General features: G+C 50.3%; 1 protein-coding gene across 2 annotated transcripts in view; it reads right to left on the minus strand.

The window, feature by feature from the left end:
- Positions 1 to 15211, minus strand: part of RAB26 (RAB26, member RAS oncogene family) — a 147005-nt gene extending 131794 nt beyond the window's left edge. The window contains exons 1-2 of one of the 2 annotated variants that reach the window (XM_066640701.1): positions 14908 to 14986; positions 10553 to 10663 (exon numbers count right to left, since the gene is read on the minus strand). In XM_066640701.1, coding sequence (XP_066496798.1) covers positions 10553 to 10660 — 108 coding nt within the window. In that variant the 5' untranslated portion in view covers positions 10661 to 10663; positions 14908 to 14986. Of the gene's footprint in view, positions 1 to 10552; positions 10664 to 14907 lie in introns of both variants that reach the window. The other variant, XM_066640700.1, reaches the window with a different exon arrangement.
- Between the last annotated feature and the right edge of the window lie 4333 nt (positions 15212 to 19544).

Here is a 19544-nt window from a genome sequence, read left to right on the forward strand (position 1 = left end):
TGGCAGACTCTGGACGAAAGGATCGCCAAGTCCTCCAACCACTCACATCCCTTGCAATCTGCCGCTGATGCAAGCCACATGGGCTAGAAGTGACAAGTGCTCTGGGCAGCGGTTGACAGTACACGCGAAAGCCTTTGAGAACCAGGAGTTTGAGATGGGCCTGCTATGGGTATCTAGAGCCCCCCCCCAAAATCACCACCCCATTCCAAACTCACTGCTGTCTACCCGGTCCAGATCATCCTTCATTCTCAGGGTGTCCCTCTTCATTACCCAGACACTTGCTGTCTGTGTCTCTGCAAATTAGCCATTCCGTGTGCGCACTGGGCGTTTCAATATCTATCCTATTATATCAGACAAGAACCCAATTTGGTTCTATTGCACTTTCTGCGCTGAATAATTCAGAGCTGCGCAGGGAGGTAAGTAATGTCCTGGCGGCCATCTTCCAGGAGCAGACTCGCTACATGTTTGTTAATTTCATCCGTCTGCTCCCCCTCCCCCCCCAATCAGTTTGTTTGCTATCACTGAAGTGTTTGGGGTTTCATTCGTGTTAAGACAACTCTTTACCAGGGAACCGTCTTTAAAGGAAGGGGTTGATGATGGTCCCTGCACCTAGCCTGAAGGTACAAGATGCACCTAAGCAAGATGGAGAATTCAATGGGCCTCTGGCCTGATCCAGCAGGGCTTTTTGCGAGTCCTTAGCTAGGATGATGAATGAACTTCCCTCATTAACGGAAGGCAGGGGCAGAGAAAGATGAATGGCAAATTGGCACAAACCCCTCTAAGGTGCATGGACAATGTGTGGCAGCCCCAGAGCAAAACACCCCACCTGGAAGGATATTGATGGAGAAGCACCAGTGTGGGCCAGACTTCCAAAGCACATTGAAGGCAGGAGAACGAAGAGACCTCAACATGCAGGACCACCAACTGCAGTTGTTATCCACAGCTCTCGGCACCGCTGATTAAACGCCCCACAACCAAGGCCAGGAACAGCCAGAACGTTCCCTTCTTTCCCCAGCTTGCCTGCCCTCACATAATGGAGATCAGGCTGCCAGACTGCTGGAGGGGAACGTTCCCGGAGACAATCTTCCAGGTGGGTGGCTACAGGAGCCTTGCAGGCAGGCCAGCTGCGCAATGAAAGAGGATATTGCACTGCTGGGAAAATGGTGCCCAAAAGGACGACTCATTCGGGTGGGTGGAGCCCCTTCCCTTGGAGGAACGATGGAAGGCTTTCCCTCGGGTTTTCCAGTATAGAAAAGGCAGCCACTTACAAGGGCAGGAAGGCTGTACACGAGGTTCCACCAGGTATGAATGGTGTTGAGCAGGGGTGCTCACACTTTTTTGGCTCGAGAGCTACTTTGAAACCCAGCAAGGCCCAGAGATCTACCAGAGTTTTTTTTACAATGTTCGCGCCATCATAACATTTATGTGTACAATGTATGTTGGTATACCTTGAGCCCCACTGAGTATAACAGGACTTACTCCTGAGTAGACATGCCTAGGATTAGGCTGTGAGGCTGCAATCCTAGCCACACTTACCTGGGAGTAAGCCCCATTGAGTACAATGGGCCTTACTCCTGGCGTTTCCTCCCAGAGGCACCTGAAGGGGGGGGGGGGGTCGGCACTCCACGATCTACTCATTTTGCCTCACGATCTACCGGTAGATCGCGATCCACCTATTGAGCACCCCTGGTGTAGAGAGAAACATCTCACTTTCTTATGCAATACTAGATCGATCAATAAGTTAATTGGCGGCAGGGGTAGCGCAAACCAGAATGCCACCTCATGTTGTCTTGGGTCCACCACCTTTGAGCTACCAAAAAAAACAACAACAACAACCCAAAACCCATACTGTGGTCTTTGTGCGCTGCCATCAAACCCGGAAGTGCAGGACTTCATACTTCCAGGTTTGATGGCAGCACACTAAGACCACACAGTATGAAGGAGAATGATCTGCTTCTCACCAGACTCAATAGGGTCTGAGTCACCTGCATCACCCCATGATGGACCTCCTCCCGCACCACACCATACAGGATAAATGACAACATCATACACACAACCTCAATGCAGTGGCATCACTAGGGTTGGGGTCACCTTTATTAACTTGATTTGCTTAGTTATTTTAATATATAACAGTACAGATCACCCAACCAATCAGTAACCAACAGAAATCCAGTGGCCAACTCAAAGACACACAATTGAATACGCGTTCCAGTGTGAGCTCTGATAAATGAGAATGAGAGCCTACTCAGAGCCCATTGCTAGTCATGTCTACTCAGAAGTAAGTCCTATTACAATAAATGGGGCTTACTCCCAGGTAACTGTGGATAGGATTTCAGTCTCACACTAACACCTTATTGGTTCCCTGCTGTGTCATAACAGCAGCTCATTGGCTCTCAGAACAATCAGCCTCATTGGTCAGTTTTGAGTTAAGGAAATCTCTAAGGTAACTTTTTGTTACATGTTGTGTTTTCCTTTCCTTGTTACTTGGTTACAACCTTTGACAGAATGCAGATATTTCAACATAGTTTGTTTCATCGCATTCTGCATGAAATTACCTTTCCAGTGTTATATAACATGATGGTATTATTCATAAATGCAAATTTTTCAAAAGGTTTCCACAATTTGGCTACTAGTGGTAACACCACTGCCCCCTGAGGGGGTCACCCAGTGCAATCTGCACCTCCCTGCACCCTCTAGTGATGCCAATCCTTCTCACCTGAGCAAGCCAGAAGCAAATCCTTACAGCTTGTGTTGGTAGTGGGTTGGAGGGTGGAGCCCCCACTTAGCATATGAAAGACCCCCAGGTCAATCCCTGTCAGCATCTCCAGGAGGGACTGGGAAAGGCCCTTCTCTACCTGAAACTCAGACAGCTGGTGGAGAGCCATCTCTAGGAAACACAGAGCGAAGCAACCAATGATGAGGGGCACACATGCAACTGAGAAGCAGCTTCCGGGTCACCTGGCATTTGGAGTTGCAGCATCAGTGGGCATGCCCCACCCCTATCCTTCTGTTCAGCAGCAAGGTTCGTGTTGCATGTCATTTGAGAACCAGAAAAGGAACTGCACCAACAGATGTCAAGACCTGAAGACCAAATCAGGTCTTCTTGACCAAAGAAGCTCAAGCTAATCTCTGTTGAACAGCAGATACATGTTAGCTGCTCATGTCAGCTGCTCTCCATCAGTCCAAAGGAAAGAATTGAGTCTTCTGGATTCTGGCTTTGCCATCATTTTACTTCCAAAAAAAACTGGGTATTAAAGAGTAGAAAAATAACCATCAGCCTTTGCTCAGCCAGAGAGCTTTGACGCCCATCACAGCTTACCCTTCGAAGGCGAAGAGTAGCAAGAGCACAAGTCCCTCGGACCCACGTGCTGTAATAAGAAAAACCAGACCACCTTTTGCATCACACAACTCTTGTTAAAAAGCAGCTGTTTCTGAGCTACTTCACTGTCAGCATCCGCAAAAACCGCATAGGGAAACTGCAAGAGACCACGGCCAGCACTTTCAGGAGGCCGACTGAGGGGGTTGCCTCAGGCAGTGGAATCAGCAAGGGACACTACCCTCCATCCACCCAACTCTACCACTCCCTACCTTGAAAAAGGGAGAGGGGAGCGACGTGGAAAAGGAAGGGCTGTAGTCCTCCTCTCTGACACATTTGGTCTTTGAGTCCACTCCCTTCTTTTCCAAACCTGGGACCGGGGTGCCAATTGGACCAATTGCTCCCAACTGGGCCCTGCATCTAAGGGGTCCCTGCGCTGGGATAAAAATAAAATCAGTACTTTAACTAGATCAGTTCACAGTCACTAACACCAGTGGTTTGGTAACTACTTACTTTTCAAAAGTAATCTACGCATTTTGTTTGTAGGCGTCCAGGTCTTCAATTCCATATGAAAATGTGCTTAGATCCATTTGGTCCATTAACTCACATGCAGTCTTCAGTGCACGGTTTGTCTGCTTTCTATTCCACCATCGAGATGTAAAGTTTATAATAAATTTCATGCATAGCTCTAAGATCCTCCAGACTTTGGCTGTGAACCTGAAGCCCTGCAAAAAAATGCTTCCAATTGGGCCCTGCAGCTCCTAAGGCCGACCCTGTGTTCCTCCAAAAAGGGGGAGTAGTAAGTGGGGTGAAAAAGGTGTCTGCACTGGCAGCAAGATTGTGAGGGGTTGGCACACTAGGAGTGCCTTTCACACCAAGTCTGCCACTGGCTCCCTCCAACCTGCCCACCTTCTTGCATGCTGTCTTGAAACCCGGAAATGAAGGATTTCCAGTTTAATTTACAGGGACAGCTCAAAATGCACTGACCACTGTCAGAAACTGGACGACATGAGCTACCAATCTGGTCCTGCAGGGTCCTTCTTAGGTCCAAGGGTAAAAGTCTTCCCCACTTCCCACTCCTGCTCCTCAGGGCTCTGTTTCTGCCCCAATTATCATGGAATGCCATTTAGTGATTATGGTTCAGTGCTGGGCAGCTTGCAAACAAAGGGCAATGACAACGGCCACCCCTGATCCTTGGTCAGCAGCTCTGAGCACCGGAAGAAAAATAGCTTGGAGTACTGAGGCTCTGTTCCTAGTTTTTACAAGAGCTGATGACAGAATTTGTGGCTCTTCAAAATCTTGTGGCTAGCAGTTCCATAAGCCAATGCATGCAAGCCCCAAAATTGCTGCCTAGTCTTCGACATCTGCTAGCTGGCTGCATTTGAAAATCCAGGCTCCACTGCTTGGAGAGAATGAATACAGTGTCCCTCTATTTCCACCGATTGATTTTTTTTTAATTGAACATACAATATTTTTGTAAAAATGAGTTTCCCCCAACTGTTCGGTAGGAGCTAACAGCAAATACTCATTCCTGGCATCTGAAAGGCTGCGCATCCCCTTGTGAGCTATGAAAGGAAAAATAGTTACGCTTATTGATGGGACTGCTGTAAATACCCATCATCCCCAATCTCAGTTGCAAAACAGATGAGTTCATTTCTCTGATTGCACCTGATTGCACGGAAGGGATTCACCTGCCGGAGGTTTTTATGTCTAATTTGTTTTCTCCCCTATGAAAACTGTCACCTCATTGGGGACTCTTCAGTATCAGCTTTCCCTACCAGGGAAAATTAAATGTGTGCTGCTCAGCCTGGGCCTTAATTAAAGCATCAGTGGGCTGACAAGGTTTGGACTCTGCCTGATTCCCTGAATAGGGAAAAGTGAAATCAATTCTTCATAACAGAAAGGCAAGAAATGGAAAAGCCGAGCCATAAACAGAACCCACACCTCGGCTATTCAGACAAAAATGCGTGAAGAGGATCTTGCACATAGCTGCTCACCTGGCCGCAGGCAGGGGCGCATGACCCAAAGGGCTTCAGGAGAGAACCCCTCCTTGCTCCCCAGACAGGACTGAACACCTGGAACCTCTCTGAGGAGCAGCCTTGACAGGATCAAGCATAGAGCCTGAAATAAGTTATGAACTAAGGAGATCCTCAGGACGTGTGTGGCCCTCCCATCAGCGATCCCACTGTGCCAAACTTGATTTGAACTTCATGGGGAGACTGAGCTACCTGGAGCCACTGAAAGGGGAACTCACAAGTCAGACCAAATCTCCCTGTTCTCATAAGAACATATAATGAGCCCTGCTGGGTCAAGCCAAAGGGGGCCCATCTAGTCCAGCTTCCTTCATCTCCCAGTGGCCCACCAGAGGCCTCAGGCAGCACACAAGACAACAAGATCCCTGCATCCTGTTGCCACCCCCTTGCACCTGGCATTCTGAGGCAGCCTATTTCTAAAACCAGGAAGTTGCACATACCCAGCTCAATTTGTCACCTATGATTGACTTTTCTTCTCAAATTCTGTCCAATTCCCTTTTCAAGGCATTCAGGCCAGGTGCTATGATCACATCCTGTGGCAAGGAGTTCCACAGAATAATTACACAGTGGTTCCAGGGTGGTTCAGTCTTTGCACATGGAATATGACAGAGCAGTGCACCCCCGAGGTTGGGAACTAGCCTGCAGCCCCCAGCCCCACTTGCTGTGACACCATCTCAGCTGAGGCAAACAAGTCTTCTGAAATTTTGGTAAAGGTATGTACTGAACTCCAAGGCACTGCCTTATATACAGCCTCCAAGAAAGGGCAGCTGTGACAGGCCACCAATGTTGCAGCCTCCCCTTCAGCAAATAAGCCATAATTCCAGAGGAAATTGCCACCCCCCAGGGATTTGCAGGCCAGTACAATACAAACCTTAAAATACCAGGAGACTGTGGAGAGAGAAACCAAGGAATCTGATTTTGACTGCCTCAGTCTACAATCCTATACACACTTTCCTGGGAGTAACTGAACACAAAAGGACTTACTTCTGAGTAGACATGTATAGGATTGTGTTGTCAATATATGAACGGTCTACTCTTAGGAACGCTGTAGCTTAAGTAAATAAATGAAAATGTCTCCTACTATGTTATGAACCAACAGATGTTGGAGACATAAGAATGATATCTCACATTATAACCACCCTTGTTTCCAGTAGAAACTTGGCACTGTGACAGCCAATCCACCAATCCACACATCCATCCCCCCAAAACCAGTCTAAAACAGTTTTACGGGATACACAAAGAGCAGGAAGGAACCTTCAGAAAAGAGGATCATGGATCACTCAGCCAAGGGGCCCAGCCACGTTCTGCTGAAAGATAAACTACAAGAAGAGGTGCCCGAGGAGGAACATCACTGAGATGTACAAAATTACATAGGGGGATGGATAGAGTGGATTGAGGGATTTCTTTTCCTTCTCACACAACACCAAAACCAGGGGTCAACCACTCAAACTGAGTGGCAGGAGAGTTAGAACAGGCAAAAGAAAATATTTTTCCCCCAGCATGAAGTTAGTCTGTGGAACTCCTTGCCACAGGATGTGGTGATGGTGTCTGGCCTAGATGCCTTGAAAAGGGGGACTGAACAGATTGGTGCAGGAAAAGTCCATCACAGCTTACAAGCCAGGAGGTATGTGCAGCCTCCTGGTTTTAGAAGTAGGTTACCTCAGAATGCCAGCTGCAAGGGACTGGCAACAGGATCAGATATCTTGTGTACTCCCTGATGCATCTGGAGAGTCACTATAAGATGCAGGAAACTGGACTAGATGGACCTTCGACCTGATCCAGTGGGGCTCTTTAGATGTTCTTATGACCTTTCACTGGCACATCTTGAAAAGCCCAGTGATCAACAAAGCTGGTGCACATCCCTTTCACACATGCGTCCAGACCCAGTCACACTTGCTTGTTCTCGGCACTGCAGGAGGGTTTCTAAGCAAAGCCTTCTTCCTGAGCAAGGCATCAGAACTGCAACACAAGCAACACTAAAAAAAAAAAAAAGGCTGTGCACATTGACATGCTTCCGTGCAACTTAAAAGAGACTTTGATCTCCCCGAAAACTTCCCAAAAGAGATCTGAGGAGATACGACAGGGAAAAACAGAGAGACGGGCCAAATAAGAAAGCAGACGCCGACAGAAGGAAAAAACCTCGTGTTCTCTAGCTCCGTGGCTCCAAGAACATTGCGCACCATGTGCCCAGAGACTGGAGAAGGCAAGGAATTGACGACACAAGCACATTGTGGACTGCAGTTCAGCTCACGGACTCGGCGTGTTCCAAACACTTATTGCACTGATAAAAATGCACAGGTTGCTTCTTGATTTAAACCATGTACAATTTAAAAAACACATGATTGGCACATGTCAGCGGCATGAAAACAGTCACAACAAGATTAAGAACGGCAGAAGAAATCTCCCATTGAATTACCCCACCTGCCTAACGGCCAGACGTACAATGCAAAAGGATTTTCCCAAATTTATTTTGAATGTAGTGACAGAATGAATACAAAACAACAGGAAGCAGAGAGCAATAGCGGGAATACTCTGCATTAAAAATGCTCCTTGTGCATCCTCAGTGCAAACCACAGCGCAAGAGGGTGCTTGGAGCAGGACCTCACCTGCTCAAGGCTGGGGAACTGAGGAGATACGTCCCCTGTGGAGAAGCATTCAAAACAAGTGCCCGGAAGATTATAGGGAAAGATTGAGAAAGACAACAGGCACCACCATGGGGGAAAGGTAGGGGAGACTTAGCAAATATTACAGGTGTGCCAACTTCTGTTTCCACCTTGTAGGAAATGCATGCTTTAAACAGGAGCGCTTGTCCCCTGAAATCACGCACAAAGCTTCGTTTTTGAAAATGTGTCAACAAATCTCTCACTTCTGCTTTCTCTCTCTTTATTGAATTTGTAAAAAAGGCTTTGTGATGTTTTTTCACACATGGGTATGTTTCCTTCCCCCTCTGTGGGTTGGGATGAGCGCTACACATGTATTAATGTGTATCTTCAAAGATACAGCTATCCCACCCCACCACCACCACCGAGCAGCCCACCACGGCTGGCAAAAGCAACCCACGAAATGCCCCAGGCTGCATTCAAAATGAATTCCAATTGTATACACCGATGTGGTGTGCCGTGATGAAAGGTCTGCTGGGAGGTCAGGCCCAACCGCCCTGTCCAGAAAACAGAGACACACGATCCACTAGGTCAGGAAGACACGAGTCACATAGGGGCACAATGAGGCTTGCACAGAAGGGCTTCCTGATGGTGCACACCCCTCCATGTGCCTTCAAGCACTAGAACATAAATACTGTAGGCGAAAACTCAAGAGCTACATGATATAGCCTTTCAGGTGCCTAGGAGGGAACAGTGAGTCTGTCCATCTCCAAAGAGAAACGTCTGAGGTCACCGACCGTGACAGAGCAGCTGAAGCGAGTCATGTTTGGAGGGCACCAGTGCTCCAGGATGACAGCTGCCAAGCAGGAGGTTTTCCACCCCTTCAGGACTGCATCACAGCAGCACCAGCTCAGTTGTGAAATCTGCACAAACAGATCTGATGTAACAACAAGCACCCTGATAGCAGGACAAAGTCCAGGAAGGGGGCAGCAGTCAACCACGGCCAGGGAATGCTATGCACAGAGTCAGCCTTCAGAGTTGCGGGGCCTCCTTGGAAACATTTTTTACGGGGCCCCAAGTTCACAGCCGAGATCTGTAGAATCTTAGAGGTATAAACACAATTCACTATAGATTTTTTATTCCATGGAAAGCTATCCAAATGTGTGCTTCAAAAGTGCATGTGAGTTAATGGACTGAATGGATCAAAGCAGATTTTAATAGAAAATTGCACACAAGAGTCTAGCATGGGGGTGAGGCCCTTAGGCGTGAGGCCCAATTGGCTTAAAATCGGCACTGGCCGCACACATTGTTCCAACCATCACCAAGAAGAGCCAAAAGCTATCTGGAGTCGTCCCCTGCAGTCCTTGAGTGCAGCAGCAAGGAGCATGTGCGCTGTCCCTGAAAGGAAACCAGAAGACCCAAGGAGCACAGTAAGGAGGGCAATGATCTGCTTTGTATGGAGAGAGTAAGGAGCAGATCACAGCTGCCTGTGCTGGCGACAGGTTGGAGGGAGTCTGTGCTGGTAGGCTCTGGGTGAAAGGTACCCCAAATCCACCACCCCTTGGAACACCATAGTCTGCCACTGATGCAACCCACATCAGGGGGCCTCATGGATGGGCCAGAAGGCAGCCCCCACAAGCAGGCTAATTTGTGCCATTAAGGGTGACAAAGTGGCAGGTAGAAGTGACCTGTGGGGAGACCATCCACTGGGAAGTTCTCATGACACAGTGAAATGAACACGAGACACTGCACAAGATGCAAATTTCAATGATGCTTAAGTAGTGTGTGGGGGGGAGACATAAGAGAGTCTTATTAAATGCTGCCTGGTATGATGGAAGTGGGTAGACAGAGACTACATTATCCCTCTCACAAAACAGCAACACTCAGGGACATCCAGCCACACTGACAGGCAGGAGATTGAAGATGGAGAAGAGAAAGTTCCTTCTCACACAATGTAGCTTATGGAATTCTCGCTGCCATAAGATGTGGTGACGGCCACAGGTTTAGAAAGGGGGTTACCCACAGTGGCGTCGCTAGGGGGTCCCATCACATCTGGAGGGTGTTCTGAGGGCCAGGGAGGCCACACTTCTCTCCTCAGAGTGCCTTCTAAAGGCCTAAAAGCATCACTTCTTGGTTTTCCAGAAGGCCTTAGCTTTCTAATGTATTTATTTAAATTTTATATTCAAAATTTTTTTATTTTTCTGACCCTTGACACCATGCCAGATATTTGATGCAGCTCCCTGGTTGTAAAGTTTAGAGACCCCTGGGCTAGAGTGTCTTGAAGGCACCCCTTTCCTCCTTTTCCAATCTAGAGAGCAGAAGATTGAGAAAGAACAGAGGTGGGCAGGCCCTGCCAAGCTGCTGCCTGAGGCAATTGCCTCAGCTGGCTGCATGGATGGGCAGGTTCTGATGGTATGAAACCAGATTCTGGACTAGGTGGCCTGCTGGTCTCACTGGCAGAGCTCGCAGGAGAATTTCGCAGTGGGTTACGCACCATCCACCTCTAGATTTCCCACTCTAGCAGCAAAACACGCATTGGCCAGCCCTGCAACAAACCTCTGCCAAGAACCAGAACTTCACAAAACAGACCAAGAGCTTCTTACCCGGAAGTCGATCCCCACTGTGGAGATGAAGCTGCCGGCCAGGAAGGCGCCATCCTTGAACCGCACCAGCAAGCAGGTCTTGCCCACGCCAGAGTCACCAACCAGCATCACCTGAAGGGAGAGGAACAAGGTAAGAGGCAGCAAGATAATGCTCCGTTGCCAGCCAGCTGGAGCCCCTTGCAGGGAGCTTGTTCCCGTCACCTGCTGCATAAGATCCATTTAGTTGAAGGCACAAGGCAGGTACATAACCTAGCACCAAACTATGGGGTCCTCTCTAAATCATGCAGGAGATGGATAGAGGGATGTTCTTTTCCCTGTCACACAACAGAACCAGGGCACAGCTACTCAAGTTGAGTGTTGGGAGAGTTGGACAGATAAAAGAAAATATTTCTTTACCCAGTGTGAAATTAGTCTATGGAACTCCTTGCCACCGGATGTGGTGATGGGGTCTGGCCTAGATGCCTTGAAAGGGGATTGGACAGACTGATGGTGGGAAATTCCAACACAGGTTACAAGCCCATGATGGGAAAATGCAACCTCCTGATTTTAGAAGTAGGCTGCTTCAGAATGCCAGATGCAAGGCAGTGGCCACATGATGCATGTCTCTTGTGGTCTTGTGTGCACCCTGAGGCATCTGGCAGGTCACTGTGAGATACAGGAAACTGGACTGGATGGGCCTCTGGCCTGATCCAGCGGGGCTCTTCTGATGTTCTTATGGGAGAAAGGGGGCCCACTCAGCACACAGAGCATGCTCAACCATTAGCCTACAGCTTCCCTGAAAGCAAAATGTTGGGGTGTAAGAAGGACACAGGCCTCGCTTCCATGTCACACGTCTCTCTTTGTGGTCTCTGCACATAATGCACAACAATCCACATTAGGCTGTATCATGCTGCACCTGTCAGTTGCAACGCCAAGCACAGCTCCTGCTGGAGGGTCCTTTCCTGCCCCTGGCCTCTGATCAATCAGCTTTCTGGAGAACTCAGCAGCCCTTGAGAATAGGAGAGTAACAGAGGATGAAGTCCAACTGCCCTTCTTCTGTTCCTCTCTTGCTGCTATGCCTTGGTTTCTGCAGTTACTAAGGGAGAAACTCTTCGTGCATCAAAAATGCACTCTGAAGAGGTGTGTTCCGTTTTCCCATTCAGCACAGCCACAGGTAGCCCTAATTCTGGCGACCCCTTCATTTGGAGAGGTGATGTGAGTGGCATTAGTGCAGATTGTGGGGCGGGGGGGTGAGAGGGTGGTGGATTTGGGGTGCTCTTCAAGTCTGCCTCTGCCACACCCCCCCCCCAGCCTGCCTTGGGTGCAACCCACACTGATCAGCTTACTGCCAGTTAAAAGCAAGGCTAGTTAATCCTTGGTCTGCCTAGCAGGTAGTGACAGCCTCAATGCCTTGAGGACTTCAGGAATTGGAAGACTTTCAGTCCAAGTAAGGTGGGGGGGGGGTGCTTTCACAGAACAGCAAGTCCTCCCCATCCATCAGGCCCAATAATCAACTCTCTCCTTGCAGTAGTATCAAACTGAGTGCACTAGACCAGCAGTGAGTTGCCCGCAGGGCAGGAAACAGTTCAGGTACAAGACCCAAAGGACTTGTCTAGACAGAGAGAGAGGGGGATTTAATTCACAACTCCAGTGTTTGATTTCAGTGGCTCCTCCAGCAGAGCAGCACCTACAAGCAGGCGAAAGGTAATTGCAGCCAAGCCTCTGCTTCACTCAGTGTCCCACAGGCTGAACCCAATACATGATTTCCCTGCAGAAAATCAAGGGTCGGAAAAGACATTACAAAAATCCTTCTTTCCATGCAATACAGGAAGACTGTCCCCTATCTACCTGCCTCTCTAACCTGGCTGCTGGCGCTGAGGCAGTGAGGGGCGTGAGCCCCTAAACGGGATTAGATGCAAATTCTTGGAGGAAGACAAGCTCTCTCCATGATTCTTGTCCATGATGGTGGCTATGTAGAGCAACCCGTCTCAGAGGCAGTCTACCTGAGACATCAGGATGAAATCCTTGATGGTCAGGGAGGTTCAGCAGTGGAGCAGATTGTCAAGGGAGGTGGTAGATACTCCCTTGCTGGAGATCTTCAAGCAGAGACTGGACAGGCACCTGCTGGAGATGCTCTAGGAGGATTTCCTGCGACAGGCAGGGGTTGGCTAGATGACCTTGTGGGCCCTACCAACTCTATGATTCTACTAGTTACTGGAGTCAACTTAGTGCCCTGCCCAATATCTGGCTGGCCACGGGGCCACGGGGGGGGGGGGGACAGGACCCTAGACTCAATTAATATTTGGTCTAATCCCGCAGGGCTTGTCTGAGACACACTGCTGCATTTTCTTCCAAAGGCTGCCCTCATCTTTTTTGAAGTGTGCAAAGGCCCATCATCCATGCCTGAATGCACACGCATGGGCCCTCCATGGCATGTTGGTCAACATAAGAACATAAGACACACAAATGTCCCATGAACACAGCAGAAAACCGCAACCACAGAAGCAGGTTGGCATCCCTTCTTTTTGGCATGGCACAAACACAGCCCTGAACCTTTCTCTCCATCTAGCGAGAAGCATTTTCTCAACTGCATCATAGCAAAGCGGCAGATCCATTGAACTCCAGACACTCTGACGCCTTCTCAGACTTCTCTCCGACTCCCAAATCCTATCTTGGACAAAGTATCAATTTGCAGAACGAACAGTGCCCTAGGAGGGAGAATTTCTGCAGGCACAAGTTCTCCCTCCTTGTAGGCTCCTAGGAGGAGAACTGCAGTCCTTTCCAAGCAAAAGGTGTGCAATTCCAATTTATAGCACAGCAGCATTCGGCCAACAGCATGGTATATAATCAAACCCAGGTCTTGTTCCCAATTCCAAGGCTCACAGCTGGAAGATATAAAATAATCGCCTGAACATGCACAGAGTGCCTTTCCTATGCACCACTCAAGCAAATTTAAAGCATATCTTCTCCTATCAGAGCAGGACCTTCCTACTGCATGGAGTAGCTGGAACTCAGGGCCATTCAAAGCGGAGTACGCACACTTTCCAGACAGTAAGCCCACTGAGCTTACTTCTGATTAGATATGCCTTCGATCAAATAAACAGAAGGACTTTCAGGAAAGGCCAGAAGACCTAAAATTGAAGAACTGAATCCTGTAACTCAAGGCCACCAAATACTTCTTCAATTTGCGATGGCTGCCAACTGACAGCCCAATCCTATCCAACTTCCCAGCTCCAGTGCAACCGCAATGCAGCCCAGGGCTAGGGAACAAATGTTCCCATACCTTGAGGAGGCCTCTGTGACTGCACCTCAACACAGAAAGCAGTGCATACCCCATAGGCACAGCAGCACCGGCACTGGAAAATTGGATAGGATTGGGCCCTGAGTAAACTTTTACCAGCTCAGGTAAAGACAGGGCGAAGCAACACGTGGTGGCCAACAGGTGCATGAGGGGCACAAAAAGAACCTCCCCAAGGAGAGGCAGTCTGCCTTCGAAATGCCAAGGACTAGGGTTGCGATCCTGTACACCAGGTGAGGGCAACCTTTCAACTTTAGGGCTCCTCCTGAACCTGGAACAATGGTGTAGAGGAGAGAATGTCAGCAGGTGCAGCTTGTCACCTCTCACATGAGAAGCTGCACCTGCTGAAATTCCCTCCCCAACACCAAGTGTTCCAGGTGCAGGAGCCAGTGGCGCAGCTAGAGGGGGTGCAAAGCACTGAGTTTTGCAGGGAGCTTCACCATGGGGTGCAAGGGGCCCCTCCCCCTTGGAGCCATTCCAGGGCAGGGGAGCATTTGGTGAAGCTCCCTGCAAAACTTAGGCTGCGATCCCATACACTCTTTCTTGGGAGGAAGCTCCATTTAACCCAATGGAACTTACTTCTAAGCAGACAAGCCCAGGATTGTGCGGTTGGTGCCCTGCAGCTGCGGTGAAGCTCCCCGCAGGACTTAGTGCTCTGCACCCCCTCTGGCTACGCCACTACCTGGAGCCCTCCAGCAGGCTGGCCACCCCTGCCGCGTACACCTCTCTCCCGGGAGTGAGCCCCTTTGACTGCCACACAGCTTGCTCCTGAGTAAGAGCCTAAGCCCATGCTCGTCTACTCAGAAGTAAGTCCCATTAGAGTCAACGAGGCTTACTCCCAGGAAAGTATAGGCAGGACTGGGCTGTAAGCCGGCTGGACCTCCAGGCAACGGTGGCCAGCCGAACGCGGGCTGCAGTCCTACGGGGGAGTAAGCCCCCTTGAATCCAATGGAACTTACTTCTAAGTAGACGCGCGTAGACTGGTGCTCCCGGGCAGCGTTCCCACGAGACGCCCGCGTCTGGGGACGCGTGTCAGCTCGCAGAGAGCCCGCCCCCCACGCGACCCACCGCGGCTCACCTTGAAGGCGACGTCGTAGAACTCGCCGCTGCTGCTGAGCGAGGGTCTGCTGGGCGCGCCCCCGTTGGGGTCCCCGGCGGGCGAGGGCGGCTTGGCCCCGGCCGCGCCCTGGCCCCGGCCCCGGCCCCGGCGAGGGGCGTCCGCGCGGGGGGGCGGCTGCGGCGGGGCGGCGGGCAGGGCGGAGGAGGGCGCGGCGGGGCCGCCCTTGCCGCGGGGGCTCTTCTTGCGGGACATGCCGGGCAGCCTCCCCCGCCGGCGCCGCCAGCATCCCTCGCCCGGCCGGGTGCGGCTGATGCGGGGGGAGCCGCCGCCAGGAAGCGCCGCGCCGGGCAGCAGCGCCAGCCCCGCCTCGGCCGCCGGAGCGCGCCTGCTCCCGAGTAGAACCGGCCCCGCGCACCCTCTCCCGGCCGCCGGGCGCGCTGCGCGGGCGCCGCCGGAACTCCCCGAGACAGTTTCCCTGCGCGCCGCTCGCGCTCCCTCTAGCAGCCTCCGCCCAGAAGCGTCCCGCGAAGACGCGGAGATCGGCGGCAGGCGAAGCCCGCGAGTCCCGTGGGCCTCCTAGGAAGGGCCGTGCAGGCTCGCGCCTTCCGAGCGCCGCCAGCTCCCAGCCATTTCTGCCCCAGGGTGCCTCACACGTGTGCAGGGCGGGAGGGCAGGCAGGCAGGCACCCCAGCGGAGCACCACCACCACGCGAGGCACCCAAGCAGCCCCCGCCCACGCGCAGACCCCGCAGAGCACGTGGGTTGTGGAGGACGCCTTGGGGGAGGCTCTGCCTCACCTGCCTGCCCACCCGCCACGTCTCCGCACCCTGGCTGGGCAGAAATGGGTTAAGCCAATGGGACCATGTGCTCCCAATGGGGCCCTGTGCAGGGTCATCTGCTCTAGTCTGGCATGCAGCTTGATATTAAACTCCATTGATATTTGATAGTAAACATCTGCTGGAGGGCCAAATCCTGTCCAATCTTCCGGTGCCAGTGCAGCTGTGCCAATGGGGCGCACCCTGCATCCTGTGGTGGGGAGACAGACACAGAGGCCTCCTCAAGGTATCCCTTACCTCGGGGCTGCGTTCCAGCTGCACCGGTGCCAGAAACTTGGATAGGACTGGGCTCCTAGTCTGGTGCGCAGTTTGATTGATCCACTTGGTCCATTCACTCACATGCACGTATTAAGTGCACATTTTAGTTGCTTTCCATTCTGCCATTGAGATAGAAAGTCCATCATACATTTTGTTTCTGTCTCAAGGATTCTCCAGATCTTGGCTGGGACTTGGAGCCCCACAAAAAACGTTGCAAGTTGCAAAAAACGCTCCAAAGTCTGGCCTTGGCTCTTAAGGCCTTGACGGGGTGGCCCCAATCCTGTGGACCCTTAGCGCCAGCACTGACCGCCAGTGCTAGGTGTTGTAAACATGCCATAAAGCACATTTTTACAGCACTGTGGAGGAAGGAGCACCGGCACAGGGTCAGCACTAGTCAGCGCTGGACCCAGTGCTGGAAGGATTCAGCCTAGACTAGAGCAAAGTAAGAACTCCAGGCAGCAGTGCAGGCCTTCGGGAAGTGGGGAGGAACCAGATCCTATTCTCCATGTCTGCCTGAAAAACCCGAGGTTCTCTCGTCTGCACCCGCAAAATAACTGACACAGACGTGAGAAGCCCCATTGCAGGACCTGGGGCTTTCCTTACCCTGAAGATTGACACTAGTGAAAGCTATTTTAGTGCCATTGCTAAGAACCTGAGCAGGATTGGGACACTGTCCCCTGGTACTGGAAGGGTACTCTAGATGCCTCCCACTTTGCCTGGTGGTGCCCTAGTCCAGTGGTCTTTTTCATTCCCGCAAGCTGTCCTGACTCCACAATGACCCCATTGGCGTCCTGACCCCAAAGCTGAAAAACACAGCTCTAGCCCACCACTTCCTCTTCCCCTCCACCCCCCTTCCTTTTCCAATCCTAAGAGTGGAGAGGAGGCAGATGGAGATGGGTGTCCCTCTCCCCCCACCAATCTATTGCCTGAGGCCACTGTCTCAGTTCAACCAGGTCAACAATTGCTGGCCAAGCTGCTGTTCTTCCTCCTCCCCTGCCAGGGTCTTCTCTGAAGCCATGGAAGTTGCTGACTGCTGAGTCGGACTCTTGCTCCACCTGGATTAGTGTTGCCAACATTGGTGGCAGCAGCTCTCCAGGGTTTCAATCCTGTGTGGGAACCCTGCCATGGACAGCACACAGGGCCGTCTGCGTGTGCAAAACAGGGACTCTGCCATTCAGCTCTCCACCCCTACCTGGCAGCATTAGGTCTCTGCAACCTTTAAGGGGCCAGTCAGACCACAGAACACATGAAATCAGGGCCATCTTTAAGCCAATGGGACCAATTGCTCCCAATTGGACCTCATGCCTAAGGTCCCCCAGGCTAGGGGTAATCTAGTCTTGTCAAATTCACACACAACCTACCACCACATTGCATTGTTTGTTTATAGTGCTTACGTTTTGGAAATTTTTTTGCTATATTTGTATTATATATTGATTATACTACAGCATAAATATCTATTTCTCTCAAAAAATTAAAAAAGACAAATATGTAAATATATGTGTAATGTGTATTCACTCTGATACGTGAAAATGAGAGCAGACTTATACTAACACCTGATTGGTTCCCTGCTGTGTCACCTCACTGGCTCATAGAACAATTTGTCTCATTGGCCAATTTTGAGTTAAAGAAATCCACTTTTTGTTCCATGAGGTAGTTGTGTTTTTCTTTTCTGGTTATTTGGGTGTAACTTTTGATAGAATACACATATTTCAACACGGTTGTTTTCATTGCATTCTGCATTAAATTACGCATTGAATCATGTATAGCATGACTGTATTATTTGAAAATAAAAAGATTTTCACAATTTTGGCCAGTAGTGGTGTCACCACCACCCGGAGTACATCATCCAGTGTGGTCCACACCCTTTGCACCATCGAGTGACACCACTGAGGATAGTTCAGGTGTCTTTGTTTTAGCCTGGGTCCAGACCTGCCTGACCTAGAGGCCTGGTTCTTACCATTTCTCTTGATCTGTATTCCAAACCTCTTCAGCCTAGAAAAGGCTCTTTTTGGGCCTCTTCAGCCTAGAAAAGAGGCGCTTTAGGGGGGACATGATTGAGACATACAAAATTATGCAGGGAATGGACAGAGTGGATAGGGAGATGCTCTTTACACTCTCACATAATACCAGAACCAGGGGACATCCACTAAAATTGAGTGTTGGGCGGGTTAGGACAGACAAAAGAAAATATTTCTTTACTCAGCATGTGGTCAGTCTGTGGAACTCCTTGCCACAGGATGTGGTGCTGGCGTCTAGCCTAGACGCCTTTAAAAGGGGATTGGACAAGTTTCTGGAGAAAAAATCCATTATGGGGTACAAGCCATGATGTGTATGCGCAACCTCCTGATTTTAGAAATGGGTTCTGTCAGAATGCCAGATGCAAGGGAGGGCACCAGTATGAGGTCTCTTGTTATCTGGTGTGCTCCCTGGGGCATTGGGTGGGCCGCTGTGAGATACAGGAAGCTGGACTAGATGGGCTTATGGCCTGATCCAGTGGGGCTGTTCTTATGTTCTTATGTTCTAAACCCACCCCTATAATGAGAAGGCTACTCCTAGGATGGAACCACCTTTTCCCTTTGCCACTCTGTTGTCACAGCTGCCAGAGACTCTGAGACATGCCTCAGAGGATCAGACATCCTTGAGTCAACAGTTGAAGGAGGATGAAACTGTTAAAAGAGCTGACCTTATCACTGCTGAAGCTGCACTCCTAAGTACACACAAGTCAGTGAGGCTAACTTTGGGGTAAACACTCATATGACTGCGCTGCACTGCACCCAAATATAGACTGAGCTGCAAAGCTGGGAGGAAGGCAACAGTCGTCTCAGGGGCAACCTTAGGAGCTGTGAGGCCCGACTGGAAACCTTTTTGGTAGGGCCCCAAGTTCACTGCTAAGGGCTGTTGAATCTCAGATAAATACTATTAGAGATAGAGGTGTTTATTTCCAATGAAGAAGATAGGATTACAGTCTAAGTCTTACTGAACACAATGGGTTTACTTTTGAGTAAAATAACACCATTTTCAAACACCTCTTATAGACTTTGGGCACAATCCTAACCCCTTATGCCAGCGCTTTCCAACACTAAGGGCAGTGCAGCTCCGAGGTAAGGGAACTAACATTCCCTTACTTTGAGGAGGCCTCTGTGAGTGCCACCCAACTGCAGGATGCAGCACACGTCCCATTGGCACCGCTAAGCCAGTGCTGGAAAGCACTGACATAAGGGGTTAGGATTGCGCCCTTTATGTCTCAATGGTAGAACGGAAAACCATCAAAAGGTGTGCTGAAAAAGTGCATGTGAGTTAAAGGACCAAATGGGACAAGATGAAGGGAACCAGTGGAACCAGCAGCACGAGAGCCAGTCTCAGCCCCTCAAAGAAAGAAGTGGGACTGCCCTGCTTCTTTAACTGCTCTGGCTCCTTTACACTTTTGGTAAACTGGTGGGGGGAAACTTCATCTGTTGGATTGCTGCCTGGGAACCTGCTATTAAAGGATTTGGGGGGAAGAGGGGAGATGGCTTTATGCGCAGAGCATTGGGGTGTTTGCCTTTCCCCAGCAAACTGATTT

Source organism: Tiliqua scincoides, chromosome 13 (assembly GCF_035046505.1).
Source record: "Tiliqua scincoides isolate rTilSci1 chromosome 13, rTilSci1.hap2, whole genome shotgun sequence".
NCBI lineage: Eukaryota > Metazoa > Chordata > Lepidosauria > Squamata > Scincidae > Tiliqua > Tiliqua scincoides.